This window comes from Ahaetulla prasina, chromosome 6 (genome assembly GCF_028640845.1).
Source record: "Ahaetulla prasina isolate Xishuangbanna chromosome 6, ASM2864084v1, whole genome shotgun sequence".
NCBI classification, from domain to species: Eukaryota; Metazoa; Chordata; class Lepidosauria; order Squamata; family Colubridae; genus Ahaetulla; species Ahaetulla prasina.
The window spans coordinates 51,243,960-51,260,771 of record NC_080544.1 but is presented as its reverse complement, the minus strand read 5'-3'; the positions used below and the strand labels follow the sequence as shown (position 1 = coordinate 51,260,771).

The 16,812-nt window shown below is 32.1% G+C and overlaps 1 protein-coding gene across 3 annotated transcripts in view; it reads left to right on the top strand.

The window, feature by feature from the left end:
- The window catches only part of ATRNL1 (attractin like 1), a 618,957-nt gene that overhangs the window by 172,334 nt on the left and 429,811 nt on the right, over positions 1–16,812 (top strand). For all 3 annotated transcript variants that reach the window (XM_058187058.1, XM_058187059.1, XM_058187060.1), the window contains exon 21: positions 11,122–11,174. In XM_058187058.1, coding sequence (XP_058043041.1) covers positions 11,122–11,174 — 53 coding nt within the window. The remainder of the gene's footprint in view (positions 1–11,121; positions 11,175–16,812) is intronic.

The following is a 16,812-nucleotide window of genomic DNA, read 5'->3' as shown; positions in this document are numbered from 1 at the left end:
GGGAGACCATTCTCCACTTTTACTCTCTTCTACTCTCTTGGACCACCTTGGTTTTCCAGAGCTTTCTTTAGATAATAAGCCCCAACAGCTCTTCAGCCGCTTCCTTCAAAATTCTAAGATATATTTCATTAAGGTTGTAAGACTTGATGGCATTCAGAATAATAAAAAAATTGTCTTCTTGCTTTTGACCTTTATGAAGTAGCTCCATTTGATTGGATTTCTCTCTCTTGTTAAATTTTGCTCACTCCTTCTTTTGTTTTTTTCTGATTTTATGCTATATTTCTTAGTTGAATCCTTATAGATGCCTTTGCCTTAGTTCTTTCTTACATTTGTAGTTAGCATCCTTTATTGATACCACTTTCTTGGTAAATTGTATTGGCTCCTTTAGATGTCCTAATGTTTATCTTCATTGAGACAGCAATGTTCTAAGTTTTTGTTTCAAGAAGTCTCAGATGACTATTATACCTTTGCCTTTAAGGTTTATTTCCCATTGTATCTGGCCTGTCTAAAACCCATGATTTAAATTAAAGAATATATCATAGTTACAATTTTATACAAAAGCTGGGCATCATTGCACTGTTCTATATCCTGCCTTTCTAAAAACAACACTAAATTTAGACAGGTGGACAATTTGTTTTCTACATTTATATGTAATCCTTTATCTAATTTGACCCTCAGTCTAACTTCAAACACTGTGAGTGTCCTTGTTCTTACAGTCCTTGGATATAAACATAGATTCTTTTAGTTCTATGTTTTAAGTACAAAAAGTAGGAGAAAAAAAATGCCATGTTGGAAGTGGTTTTCTAGACGTGTTATTTAATATCTCTGTAAAATTCCTATAGCTTTGCAGATCTATTTGATTAGTACTACTGTATATTTTCAGGCTTATGAAATGAATCACTCAAATCCATTGTTAATATCCTCATAGAATAATATGAATTTCTATTTATATTGATATATTGACCATCAATTGTGTTGTAAATGTTGTACCTTGATGAACGTATCTTTTATGTACACTGAGAGCATATGCACCAAGACAAATTCCTTGTGTGTCCAATCACACTTGGCCAATAAAATTCTATTCTATTCTATTCTATTCTATTCTATTCTATTCTATTCTATTCTATTCTATTCTATTTGGGGGTTACTTAAATGAGGACCTGACCATTTGGATTTACTGTTTCTTCAACACCTTTTTGTTCCTCTAATATGGTCTGCTTCTTATGGTGTCAGATAAAATTGTAACAGAGAAAGTATGGCTGTAAAGATGCAACTTTTGTGTAACTAAGAAGATTGCTTACTTCAGTTAGTTAAATAAAAGAATATTACAAAAAGTAAGGAAAAATTTGACAAATTTGCTGCTACAGATTGCCTTTCAGTAACAAGTAGCTGAATAGATCCATTGTTTTAGTATACCAATGATGCAGAATAGGGTAATAACATAGTAAGGAGTGAAAAATAATTTGCTCACAGCTTGCAAGACATTATTTTTATAGGGAGAAAACTATTTTCCCAAGTCCTTTGTGTTCATATAAGTAAAAATAATTTAAACTTACCTTTGTCCCCTAATTTTAAAGCTGATAGAATTGTTTGAAGTATGATTCCAATTTCTGTATGCTAATTAAGTTTCTAAAAGTTTATTTTTAATAACAAATTTATTTCCTATTTGTGGTGTTTATTTTTTTGTGTTTTACCAATTGTGGCATTGTATTTTTTCATTTGTCCTTCTACAGTTTGTAATTAGAGTTGCCTTTGTGTTTGATACTGTAAAACTGCATCTCATGTTCTGCCTTTTCTCTTTGCCTATTCAGTGACATATGTCAATTTTCCACCACTTTCTCCAGTATAATTACATTAACAAAGCTGAGATTTGTACATGTTTGGCTTTCAGCTGTTTGGCACATTTCAGTTTAAAGTTCTGTTATTCTTACTTCGGCATTACATTTTCATATTCTTAATGTCAAAATTCCTTGTACTGCTGTTAAACTGCTTCAGACATCACAGTAAACTGTTGCTATCATCACGAGATCAAATGGTGAGGCTTTCATGTTTCATATTCCTCTCTTTTGGGAGAACGTGGGAAGATAATTGGAGGTTTTTGTTTCTAGGTTATAATTACCTGCATCTTTTTCAGCCAAACTTCCCCCTGCTATCCAACTTCTGATATGCATTTTCCCCCTTTTGGGAGTAGTGAGGAAAAAAGTGAGAAAGAAATCTATTTGTATGCTAATTTACTGTATAACTGAAACCAGTTATATTAAATTTTAAACATGAAGAAATTGTTTCCAATGAGGGGAAAAATAGCTTCTCATATAGTTACATAATATTCTGAAAGAAGGAAGGAAAATTGTTTGTCCAAGTTGATCCTTAGTAGTCCATTAATGTGGCAGGCTTAAAAGTTTAAGCTTTATTTAAAGAAGTAAAATCTTCCCTGAATTGATCTTGACTGCAGCTATAGCTATATGGGAACATCGACTCAAATTTTCTTGGCAAATCAAACTGTATACCATGGCATTCTTCAGAGATCTTTTTCAAGCCAATTTGTGTTCCTGTTGTTCTATTACGTACAAATACTAATTTGATTTTTGAGCCCAAAGACTTGCTATTAATGATAAAATGCTTTCTCTATTTTTTTTTCAAAACTTACTGACAGCTATTAGTTTGTTTTTTTTTACTCCGTTACTTATTTTTTTTTCAAGGTATAAGACATTTTTTTAAAACTCCAACCGTTTCTCATTAATGGAAATCGTTGTGTAGTGGTATTAGGGTGCACTTTTTTTGGGGTACAGTTTAATTTTCAGGATGATTTTTCTACATATAATTCAACAGAAAAATTCCTGCTCATGCATTCAATAGCTTTTCTCTTGTTACATTTCATTAGAATTCTTCAAATTGACCATTTTATATATTCGTGAACATTGGGGCAGGAACTGCAGAGCTGGAATAAATACAATATATAATGCAATGTTAAACAAACTACTGTTAAATGAAAGTAGTTACTTTCATGGAGAATTATTTTGGTATCCCAGGTTTGGAATGAGAGCAAGAAAAACACATCATGTGTAAGATTCAGAGAAGGAAGCTACATTATTGATGTTATTCTGACAGTATAAGGTTTTATGAGTTTCTTGCAGTAAAGGGAAAAATAAAAATAATTGTCAAAATGTCAACTTAACATATATTATTATGGTTCAAGACTGGTCATGACACTGGTTTTCAAACCAATTTCTTGAATTTAAATTCTATCTGTAAATGTCATCTGATCTTGTTATTCTTTAATGTCTTCAATTGAAAAATTTAATTCACCGCACATTGAAGGAGAAAGGAGAAAGAAAAATGACTTACAAGACACTGGGACAATTCACCAGTCATAACTGAATCATAGACGTCCTACTATGAATAAGCTTTTTTTTCCACTTTCTGATTCTTCATATTACATTTGGTTTATTTGTCATTGATAAAATGGCATTCATGAGGACTGTACAGTATTAAAGACTACAGCATATTTTTGGTTTTCTAAAGTTGACTTGGCCATAACATTTCAATTGAGTCAGTGTGAGTGTTCTGGTTGATTCGCATCCATAATATGCCATAAGATCATGACAAGGAAAACCTCATTTGCTGAGTCTTTGGCATTATCATTTATATCTCCTTCTTATCACCATTTATAAGAATTCATAAACTAACCACAAAATCTTTTTAAAGGCAAATTTAGAAATAATTCAAAGTATATTATTATCATTACCATCAGGTTTCTGTTAACAAACTACTTTTAAATACTCAGAATTAAAACTATAGTCAAAGGACTACTGTATATGCAGATTACTTGTGGTTTTTATTTAATCATCTAAACTAGCTGATAGCCTTGGCTAAATGGATAGAAATTATTTGTCAGATATATTTGTAGGATTTCTATCCCACTAGATAATCCAGAAAAATCAGATGAAGGTCCTTACTTGAGTTTAGAATGAGAGTCTATAGTCTTGATCTGAAAAGGGTTTCAGAAACATATCCCTGAAAAAGAGGAAACTTTTTTTTTTGTTTCTTTTCACATGTCTTATTTTGTTACCAGTAGAAGAAAAGTACTAATTATTTTGTAGCTAGTATATACTCCTGTCCTTTTTTTTTATTGGAAGAAAAGCCAGTTGATTTTTGATTGGATTTTCAGTTCAGACCGATGTTCTTTCTTCTAAAAACAATTTACTATGTAATGATACATTCTGCCTGAGTAACTGAAACGTGGTGTTGAAATGAAAGTACAAAATTAAAATGTCATTCTCTTGTGTTTGTCCTATTAATTATAGAAATTATAGGTACCATTGATATTTCAGGCTCTGTATTTCTTAAATAGATCAAAATCTGGACTTTGTGTCTACTTGAAGCATGAATGTTCCTTTACATTAAGTGTGAAAGAAAAAATACTTAAAGAAAAATACTTAAAGAAAAAGATTTTTTTAAAAAATTTGAATTTATATCCCGCCCTTCTCCGAAGACTCAGGGCGGCTTACATTGTGTTAAGCAATAGATGCCATTTTCTTAGAAGGCAATTGGAGTTTTGTTGTATTTAAGATGAAAAATTATGATAAAATAATAATTTATTTTTTAAAATACAAATTTGTTTATTTATATATTTATATTTTATATTTTAATTGATTTCAAGGATGATACAAGCATATAAAACAATAGAAAATGTTGCTAAAATTTCATGTTTTAAATCAGCAGCATTGAGTATTGTTTTCTTAATTACTATTACATTTACATAACTTCAACGGATATATGATTCAGTATGGCACTTTCGTCTGATATTTAAAATGGCCAACATTTTAACAGTTGAACTTTTACTAATTTACAGTATAAATTATGCAATATATTAATATTAATGTAATTTATGTTACATATATATATTGCAATGTACTAAGTAGGAAATTATTTGAAAGATCATTGTTTAAGCCATGGAAAACTGCTATTAAAAAGACTTTGGATACAATGAAGCAGAAATCAAACCTGATCGATATATTTCCTAAAAATAGGGATAAGAAAAAATTGCCTAATACACTCAGTCTGTAGCATATTTCTCAGTCACCACGGTTTATCCTATAGAAAAGGATAGTCCAGAATAACCATTCTATGGAGAATTATCCCTTGGCAGATACATGACGTTTAGTATGGAAGGAAAGTGTTGCTTTTGTTTCTTATTCCTTTTTAATGGATCAAATTCAGCCCATGCATATCACTTAGTTTGCGGTCCCAACATTTGTGATACTGATTTTATATTTGCTTTAGTTTTAAATGTTTCTTTTATTCCACAAATGTTAATGTAATGAATGGGAAAAGCCTGACACATTAATCTGTGTCACAAATTACTACCCTCCAAATTCAAGATATACCTTCCAGGATTGTACCATAAAAAGAGGGTTGAAGTTGCAGTGATTTACAAGTGTCAAATATAAAAGAGAGTATTGGGAGGTTGGGGTAGAAAAGTATCTCAAAAATATGCAACACATTGTTCAGTAAGACACTAATATAAATAATTATAATATGACCTAAAGAAGACCAGAGCTAATAACAGATGAAAGCTACTAGGAGCCAAATAAAAAAAATTCAGTTTGGATAATCACTGAAAATTGAGTTGCGTTGTAACTTTGAAAAAAAAAATAATCAGAAAGCCAACCATTCCTGTTATCTTTAATATTATCTGGTAAGATGTTTACAAATAGTAAATATCTGAGTTTGAGCTTTACCAAAGACAGGAAGTTTGTTATTTTATTCAATACATAAAAATCCTAATTTCATTTGACATTTTGAAGTTAAACAATAAAAGCAAGTTACAAACAGATATCAGACTAAGACTTATCAGACTGCCTTTGAATGATTAGGATGTATTATTTCTGATTGTTTTGGGGAAGGTTAGGAATTTATTTATTTATTTTATTTATTTATTTATTTTATTTATTTATTAATCACATTTATATACCGGAATTGATGAGAACTGTAGGAGTATAATTGAGTTAGGAGGGAAATTTTTTTAGCATATGTTTGTTTTATCTTTAACTATACCTTGTGTTTGTTCCAGGAAGTCGGGGAGGGGGGAGGGGGGTTTGTGAAGGGAGGGGGGAGGGGGGAAGTGGGGGAAAGCTTTTTTTGGTAAAACTTTTTCAATAAAAAAATAAAATGAAAGCAAGTTACAGTATTATTTGTTTTTCAATTCTACATCATTTGTTGAGCTATTTTATCCATATTGTGGAACATGGAACTTAGAAAGAATAACTATTGCGTGTTGCATGTTCTACAACATGGGTATACTTTTTCACAATATTATGTTGTATTATTCATACATAAAAATTCCAGACCAGGAAAAGATTTGATTTTGGCAACAGTAGTATGATCATTTTAATGCATACCCCCTCCCCAACCAACCACATTTTCCATAATTTGTTCAGGGATATTTAAACAAAGAACTTGTTCCATCCAATCTTCATCCTTAGAAGGAAAATATATATGTATGTATGTATGTATGTATGTATGTATGTATGTATGTATGTATGTATGTAGTGTAATTTATAATAAGTTCTAACAGGAGTATATTTCCACTGAATAATTCCTTTGAAGAATGTATTAAAGAATTAATAAATAGAATGAATTTTGAGAAATACACATGGAACATGTGGTGGTATTTTCTGTCAGTGTAATACAATTACAATATTGTGTGAGCTTTTGTGAAAATAATGCATATCATCTGGAGAAATTATATAAATCCTTATGCAATAACCTGTGCAAACCAAAATACTACTCTTTCTTATGAAAGCCTGGAAAAAGGCCCAGTATGCTTTCCACTTACAGAAGATATTTCTGAATACAAACCTCAATAGTAAGCCAAAATAAATCCATTATTCAAAATGTATTTAAAAACTGTTATGCCAAAAAATGTATTGCCAAAGTAACAAATAGGTAAAACACAGAATATTCCAAACCAGCCTAATTTATCACAGCCATGAGTAAGAAAGCGTAATATTCTAGTAGAAAGATGTTATCGTGAAATCAAACAGAATCTGTTTTAAGACTGACAAGCAGGAGACACATGCAAGAAATAATTATTTTAATTGTGACAGCCAACATATTGAATTTTGCTGGATTTCCTTCTACCCAACTATCTTGTTTTCCAAGGCAATGAATCAGAACAAACTGCACTTCAATCATGTTTTGAATATGAATATATCTTATGTCCTTAAAAAATGATAGTATCTGTTCCTGTAGATTAGCTTCCAGCGCTATAGGGCCAGGTAAGACTAGAGAAAGGCTACATGCAAACATTGCTTCCTGAGTTCCACCTATTTTAAGACTGTCTCTCAAGAATCAACTAATATTTTGAGGGAATCTTCAATTGTGTAAGGTTAAGCATTTGCTACTTTTGCTCATGAGCTGCAACAAGTAAAGTTGTCCTTTTTTCTGATTGTCCATTCCTTTCTTCTGTTTCATACCATTTTTTATTTTGTTTATAGATTTATTAACAATATTGGATCATTTGCCTGTATCATAGCATTTAAAACAAGGGGGCTTTTTGTTTGAAAATTATGAATACGGATCAACATGTCAGCATGTTAATATTTTAATAGCCTACTAGAATTTGCAATTATTGGCTTGTTTCTCCAGGCAACTGATTTGCCCTCTAGAGAATGGTCATAGATTTTGTTTTTAATTCAAACCATGTCCTAAACCATTTTGTTAATAAAAATCTTGCTGTAAATATACATAAAGTTTTTTCTAATTTGGATGAATTAGATCTTACCCATATCTTACTCAAATACATTTTAATATGTTATACATTTAAAAAACAAAAATTCTATTGAAATTAAGTCTCCTAATGTCAGTAAGTATAGGTATTTCAGATACTCAAAAAAAGGAAGAGGAGAAATGTGTAGAAAATGAGTATAGTGACCTATTTGTAGACATGGAACATTGACAAATGTTGAACAGCAGCATGTACTTGATCTTCAAAGAGGTCAAAAGAGAACAGTTAGAAAATAACTATAAATAGCTGGATGAATGTGATAGATTGAATCTTATTGGAACCTATTATAGATTTTATAGTTAACGTTTTAAAAATGTTCTTGCATTTTTCTCAGAAATGTACTTTTGGTATCATGCCAGGGCATTAATGCTTTCTGAAATAAAATAAGCATATATTTGAACATTTAATTTCTTCTCTTGTACTAGTCACAAACAAGTTGGAAAACAATGATAAAATATTAAGAGTAGTTCAGCTCCCTTGTATATTGAAATAAGTAAGAAAGTGATGACTAAAAGAGGTTACTTTATTGGACTGTAAAGAAGATGGGATCTTTCAGACTTGCAAGATTGATTTCAGACTTATAGGTAGACCAGGCAGGAAAGATGAGTTAATTGTACTGTATTGTAATATTACATTAGCAGAATGTTATTACAAATACTTGTCTCCCACTTTAGAGCCCAAGAAACTAGGGAGAATCTCTTCTGAGCTTCTTGCCGCACTCACATTTCTGCTGCAGGCTAAGATGTCTTTTATCTGCCCTATATCTGCCCTATATCCCAAAGTCATTCTCACATACCATTATACTATATTTAAATTATAAATGAAGGTGTACCTGAGGAAAGCAACAAAAATAGTTTTCATGTTTCTTGTCCAGTATAGGCCTATTGATATATTCTGTTCTGTCAAACCATTAGGAGTAGTCATCATGTTGTCCTTCAAGATATACAAGGAGTTATTTGAAATATAGAGGGGGGAAAAAGCTTTACTAAACAGCAAACAAAGGTCTAAAATTCTATGAAAAAGAAACAGACTGTGTTAAATATCTTAAAATTATTATGTGCAAGAGTGCCATCATTTTAGAATTATATATATATATAAATAACGCAACACAGCCATTAATGTCTAAACTGCTGGCAACAAAAGTGAGTACACCCCTAAATGAAAATGTCCAAATGGGGCCTAAGGTGTCAATATTTTGTGTGGTCACCATTATTTTCCAGCACTGCCTTAACCCTCTTGGGCATAGAGTTTACCAGAGCTTCACAGGTTGCCACTGGAGTCCTCTTCCACTCCTCCATGACAACATCACAGAGCTGATGAATGTTAGAGACCTTGCGTACCTCCACCTTCCATTTCAGGATGCCCACAGATGCTCAATAGGTTTTATGTCTGGAGACATGCTTGGCCAGTCCATCACCTTTACCCTCAGCTTTTTTAGCAAGACAGTGGTCGTTTTGGAGGTGTGTTTGGGATTGTTATCATGTTGGAATACTGCCCTATGGCCCAGTCTCTGAAGGGAGAGGATCATGCTCTGCTTCAGTATGTCACAGTACATGTTGGCATTCATGGTTCCCTCAATAAACGGTAGCTCCCCAGTCCCGGCAGCACTCACGCAGCCCCAGACCATGACACTCCCACCACCATGCTTGACTGTAGGCAAGACACACTTGTCTTTGTACTCACCTGGTTGCTGCCACACACACTTGACACCATCTGAACCAAATAAGTTTATCTTGGTCTCATCGGACCACAGGACATGATTTCAGGAATCCATGTCCTAAGTCTGCTTGTATGCAGCAAACTGTTTGCGGGCTTTCTTGTGCGTCATCATTAGAAGAGGCTTCCTTTTGGGACGACAGCCCTGCAGACTAATTTGATGCAGCATGAGGCGTATGGTCTGAGCACTGACAGGCTGACCCCCCAATCCCTTCAACCTCTGCAACAATGCTCGGAGCACTCACACGTCTATTTCCCAGAACCAACCTCTGGATAGGATGCTGAGCACAGACACTCAACTTTTTTGGTCGATCGTGGCAAGGCCTGTTCTGAGTGGAACCTGTCCTGTTAAACCATTGTATGGTCTTGGCCACCGTGCTGCAACTCAGTTTCAGGGTCTTGGCAATCTTCTTATAGCCTAGGCCATTTTTATGTACAGCAACAATTCGTTTTTTCAGATCCTCAGAGTTCATTGCCATGAGGTGTTATGTTGAACTTCCAGTAACCAGTATGAGAGAGTGAGAGCAATAACATCAAATTTAACACACTTGCTCCCCCTTCACACTTGAGACCTTGTAACACTAATGCGTCACATGGCACCAGGGAGGAAAACAGCTACTTGGGCCCCATTTGGACAAAATCACTTAGGGGTGTACTTACTTTTGTTGCCAGCAGTTTAGACATTAATGGTTGTGTTTTGTGTTATTTTGAGGGGACATGACATTTACACTGTTATACAAGCTGTATACTCACTACTTTACATTGTAGCCAAGTGTCATTTCTTCAGTGTTGTCACATGAAAAGATATACTTAAATATTTACAAAATGTGAGGGGGTGTTCTCACTTCTGTGACATACTGTGTCTGTGTGTGTGTGTGTGTCTGTGTGTGTTTCTCTCTGTGTGTGTATCTGCCATATATTTGTAAATGATTACATAATACGTACATAATTAACCTGTACATTCTCTTACAAATTAAGTCGATTCCTTACAGAAAGATTAAAATAAGATGGCAAATTATCTATCCCAAAGTTAGACATGAAAAGTGACCTTTCAGAGTTTAATTTGATTTGATTAGCATTATTCCGGCTTCAGGTAACCATTCCCTATGTTTGTCTTATGCCTGTAAATAGATCTAAATACATTCTATTGTCTTTTAATAAACATAATTAATTTAATTAACAAAAATGCAACATAATAAATGATAGAGGAACACAGACAGTAGCGATTAACACATTTTGTTCCATGTAGTTCCATTAGCTTTTTCTAGCTTGCTAAGCATAAAACTACAAACCAAATGGAAACTAACATCAAACAAGTATAACTTACCCAAACATATCAACAAAAGGCCATTGTATTCCATATCCTCTATACATGCTGTGGATTATTATAGGATTAAAATGGGTTGATGAAGGAATTACATATTGTAACTTAAATTCATTGATATAAAGGCACAGAAATACATTATTGGATATGCTGACAAAAAAAAAAAAGATAGTTTCACTTATGTTCTTCTTGTTTCATTGGCTGTATGAATGTTATATTTAAAATATTCAATATGCTGTATTGTTTATAATGATCAGATGTTTAGTTTTTGTTTTGTCTTTTTTCCTGGCAGTTGTGACTCTGAAAATAGATATCTTGGTAATCCACTCAGGGGAACATGTTACTGTAAGTATTTCATTTTCCTCCGATCTTCCTTTTAAATAATATACACACTAAAATCTATTGATAGATTATTATTGGCTGCTATTAATTATCAAATAAACTATTGATTAGAAACTATTGATCAGTGGTAAGTTTATGGCAGATACTTTTTCTTTCTTTCTTCCTTTCAATCATGTCCAGAGAAGTTCCTACAGTTTTTTTCACAAACTTTCTCAGAACTAGATTGTCATTGCCTCCCTCCTAGGGCTAAAAGAAACATCCAGCCAAGCCTAAGGTAGGCCTAGAACTCATGGTCTCCACGTTTTTATCCTGATGCCTTAGCAACAGTAACACACTATCCCTGGATATAGGATAGATGTTAAATAGTAACCTTGACATTATCACAAGGTTTGCTGAACTCCTTGGCAAGGAGATATATGCATGGGAAAAACAAAATTCTTATCATTATTATTTATTTCAAGATAAATTATTAAAATTTAATATGCAAACATGTATCATTGCTTTGAAATATAAATCACTATACTTTCTACTACGAGAATGGTAACTTGTTTCTGGATATTGAAAGAATGGTTGCTGTGCTTTAAAATGTAATTATAGATAATTAAAATATGATATGCCAATCATTTTAATTACATTCAAGATTCAATACAAGAGTCAAAAAATAAAAAAGAACATGTAATGAATTTATAGTATCTGGAGTTAAATAAATCTGATAGTAAATTTATAACAAAATATGTATAGACTATTTCAAGAATGTTTGTGAGATTTAGTAGTACCAACAGAACGTTTCTGTAGACATTCTTGTTATCAACACTTTTTTGAGCTCAGAAAAATAAATACAGCCAAATGTAAATGGTGAATAAGATGTGACACTTACGAACACTGAACAACTTAAAGAAAAATCTTATTGTAATTCCCTAGTAGTCCTGCTTCATAAATCTTCTTTGACAAAAATTGTACCTTAGCTAGGTACCCTTCATTTTTAAATAGCTGAAGCTATTTGTCTTCTATCAGTAATTTAGAAATTTGTGGGCTTAGATTTGTATCATCTTATACTACTTACATCAATTGTAAATCTATACTATGAATTTTTTATTTTTTTCAAATTCATTTGCATTATGTTTTGATGCTTCATTATCTAGATATAGGATTTCTCATATTAAAAATTCAAGTAAGGGAGATACCCATGGAAAGCAGCACAAATTATCTAGTTGTTGCAACAACAAGGACAGGTTACTGTATTTTGAGTTTTGTAGTTTATAAAAAGACTTTTAAAGATAAATATTGCTATAGAATGCTACATTTTATAAAATTGTGATGTGGAGATTAGTCTGTCTGATATGACACTAGAATTTGCTGCTATCCAATTTAAAATATATAACAATAATTAAAAATCCTGGAACTAATTCATAGAGCAAATATGTTGAATTTGTTACTTCATTTCACTTTATGGGTTCTCCAAAATATTTTTGGCCATAGTAAAAAGAGAATACTAAGCAATGTTTTTGTTTTGTTTTGATGCAGCAGTTTTATGTTGCATTTTATAAGATAGCTGATCATTAAGAATAAATTTTGTAAAGAAAGGGTTTTATATAGGCTCATAGATGGGTATGTAGGTATACATAATACAGATTGACAACTGTTGCATTAATGTATATTTCATTTGTTATGAATTTACCACATTAGTGTATTATATACAATCAGTGCCCAATTGATGAACATGTGAGGATTGCTCTCGATCTATGCAGCATATTTGATATTTCAATTTGTTAGTGGTACTTAAACTTACCTTTCCGCCCTGTATTTACCCGATTTCATTTTGTCATTTATATTGTGAATGAAATCTTTTTATCCAATATAATAGAAAAACAGAAAGAGACAGGGACAGAGAGAGACAACTTGAGTACTAGGTTAGAAAACAGGAAATTGTGAGTTCTAGTCCCACCTTAGGCATAAAAGCTAGTTGGGTGACTTTGGTCAATCACTCTGTCTTTCACTCCCATAATGTCAGGCTCAGACAACAAGCTGGTTGGTCCATTCCTGTTGCAACCAATGGATCAATAGACAGTCTATTTTTTTTAAAAAAAGTGGTCCCTGTACTCGGAGAAAAGGCTAGGAAGAAAGAGAAAGAGATGTTACAGATACATATTGTGCTCTATTAAAAGAGAAGAAACAAAGATTGAACGTTTTCAAAAATTTCTATAGTAAGTGAAAGATGGATGCATTTTCTGGCGCTACTGAATATATTCACATGAAGTAAAAGTAGATATTGCCTTTATTTTTATATGAAGGTTGCTACTTATATAACATTAAATGTACATATCTAGATTTATTAGAGGAAGAGCTTTAGTGAAACTTTTAAAATTATAGTCCTACATACATTTTCATAAAAGCAAATTGTGTTTTTCATTGAACAGTTTCTCTTCATTTATACATGGCTTGCTTCTGTTTGCATTCAACTATTCATGTTCTCTGAAAAAGCTATCAGAATATGTTATGCCAGAGATCCATCCTTGCCAGTAGTATTGACTCTGACAACAGAAATTTATAATCGTATAAAGCAATTATAACTTTATGATAGGCTCTTGGATATGTAGCAGAGGCTGTTGGAATTTTGCTATCCTCTCCATCTGTTTCTTCTATTCTGTCTACTTGGAGATTCAAACTTATTTTTACAAAAGGTCATGCAACTTTGAATTTTATAATGTTACAAAAATTGTAAGCAATTATAAGTTATGAAAATACATTTAGACAATTGATGGACCATTAACTTTTATGTTTTTTAAATTAAGATTTAACACATTTAATAATTTTCAAAGTGTCATTTAGGCACTTGGAAATCCAAAAAACTCTTAAACCTTTGATAATTGCTTCATATTGGAATCCATATCAGCGTTTTAAAATGTATGGAGGTACAACATTTCAGCCATTCAAATCATGGTGTACGTTATATGAGATGGAAAATTACTTCATGATTTCCCATATGTCTGAACATATGAAACTTCAAGAAAGCAAACACATAGAATCGGTTTTTGTTTTGCGAAACACAGGTGGGAATGGAAGAACAGAATCCGTTGGTTTTGGCTGAAACAAAAATATTTTGAAATACATTTACTGTATTTTTTCTTGAGTGCTTTTAATAAGTTTCATTATAGAACCAAACTATTTTGGATGGAGAAATGAATGAACGAGTTTGATAAATACTGATTTTTATCAAAACTGGATTTGGTTTATAAGTCTGGAAATTGAAACTGCAAAATCCTGGATAGTTTTCCTTCTCAGTGAAGAACTAATGTTGTTGTTGTTGTTGTTGTTGTTGTTGTTGTTATTGTTATTGTTATTGTTATTATTATTATTAATTCAATTTTTATACCACCCTTCTCCCGAAGGACTCATTAAATGTTGTATTTAATATCAGCTGGAAAAAAAACAGATAAAAGGTTTCAGTGGTAGAATAGATGGATCAGCAAACTTTAATATGAAGAGTTACTTTACAGTAAAGAAAATTATGGGGAGCACCTTTAGAAAATTCTCATCTGCCATATGTACTGCTGCTTAATTTTTCCAAAAGAAAACAAAATCAATACAATGAAAGCATATATTTTGTATAGATAATAATTCTTAAATACAAATTCAAAAGTCTTAAATTTAGATAATTAATTGAAATATAATTTAATTTTCATAAATAATGTAAATGGATTGTTACTTCAATATTATTACATGTTTCTGAAAATCTATATTGGTGGTTTTTAAACTCTGAATTTTGTCTGCTGCAGGTTTTCAAGAAACTTGTGAGTAGGTCACATTTAGAAAAAAATTGATTTCACACACAGTAGGAGTACTGCCATGAGCCAGGTGGCTATAAAATGCAGAACATGTATATTGACTGCATTCTAGCTTTGCTGCTAAAATCTAATGTGGCATTAACTACAATAAAATTAGTTTATTCTTAGGGGACACATAAATTGATCAATAGCTTGAAAATTGTAAACTGGAAATTAAATTTTCTTTGGCAAAGGAGTAACAGTTCTATCAAAGATGGCTACAGTAGCTGTCTTAAAAATAAAATTCAAAACAAATCATGCAATTACAAATTATTTAGCATATTTTCACTATAATTGTTACAGCATTGTTTTGGATAAAGTAATGGAAATAAAGTATCACATTCAGTTTATTAAGCAGCTCTCTGGAAAAAGAGGAAAGTAAGCCCAGTAAAAGAATGTTGCTGAAAAGACTAAATTCTATAAAATTTTGGTTTAGCATCTTTTGAGTTTTATGCCTACAGGATTATTTTGTAACATTTGTATGTTAAATCCATTTTGTTTTAAGTCAACATGAATTTAGTGAGTCATAAAGTTATTTGGCACATGTTCATGTATACAGAATGGAGAAAAGTAATTTTGTGAGCTGCAGATGCAATATTTTATCCCAGTGCATTTTCTCCTATTTGTTTTATATGATGGATGTTGATGAATTCTAGATGGTAAAGGAAACATCCAAATTTATGGATTAGTTTTTCATATATTAGCAGCCGAAATACATATGGTTTTAGAATCTATAGCTTTTGGATATTATTTATAGAAACAGGTGATTTTTAAGTAATTAAGGCCAGTTGCTTGGCTTGATGTCACTTTATTGTTTTAACAAACTACACTTCAACTAAATGATTTTATTGATAATCATTTTAAGAAAATTATATTAGAACGTACAATTGATTACAGTTACAAATTTATCTTGAGCATCACAGTCAGAGGTGTTGGTTGTAAGATTATTAATAATAATGCTTGGAATTTGTCCCCTCGATTTATTATTATTAATTTGGATGCATATGTGTGTTGAGGTGTGTGTTTTATAGTTCATGTATAGTCAATGACCAAAACAAACTATTTTTTGATTTGTTTACAAAAGAGATTATGATAATCATAGCTGCTATAAAAATACAGGTAAAACATTTTTTCTGTTAGAATAGAATAGAATAGAATAGAATAGAATAGAATAGAATAGAATAGAATTTTTATTGGCCAAGTGTGATTGGACACACAAGGAATTTGTCTTGGTGCATATGCTCTCAGTGTACATAAAAGAAAAGATACGTTCATCAAGGTACAACATTTACAACACAATTGATGGTCAATATATCAATATAAATCATAAGGATTGCCAGCAACAAGTTATAGTCATACAGTCATAAGTGGAAAGAGATTGGTGATGGGAACTATGAAACGATTAATAGTAGTGCAGATTCAGTAAATAGTCTGACAGTGTTGAGGGAATTATTTGTTTAGCAGAGTGATGGCCTTCGGGAAAAAACTGTTCTTGTGTCTAGTTGTTCTGGTGTGCAGTGCTCTATAGCGTTGTTTTGAGGGTAGGAGTTGAAACAGTTTATGTCCAGGATGCGAGGGATCTGCAAATATTTTCACGGCCCTCTTCTTGATTCGTGCAGTATACAGGTCCTCAATGGAAGGCAGGTTGGTAGCAATTATTTTTTCTGCAGTTCTAATTATCCTCTGAAGTCTGTGTTTTTCTTGTTGGGTTGCAGAACCGAACCAGACAGTTATAGAGGTGCAAATGACAGACTCAATAATTCCTCTGTAGAATTGGATCAGCAGCTCCTTGGGCAGTTTGAGCTTACTGAGTTGGC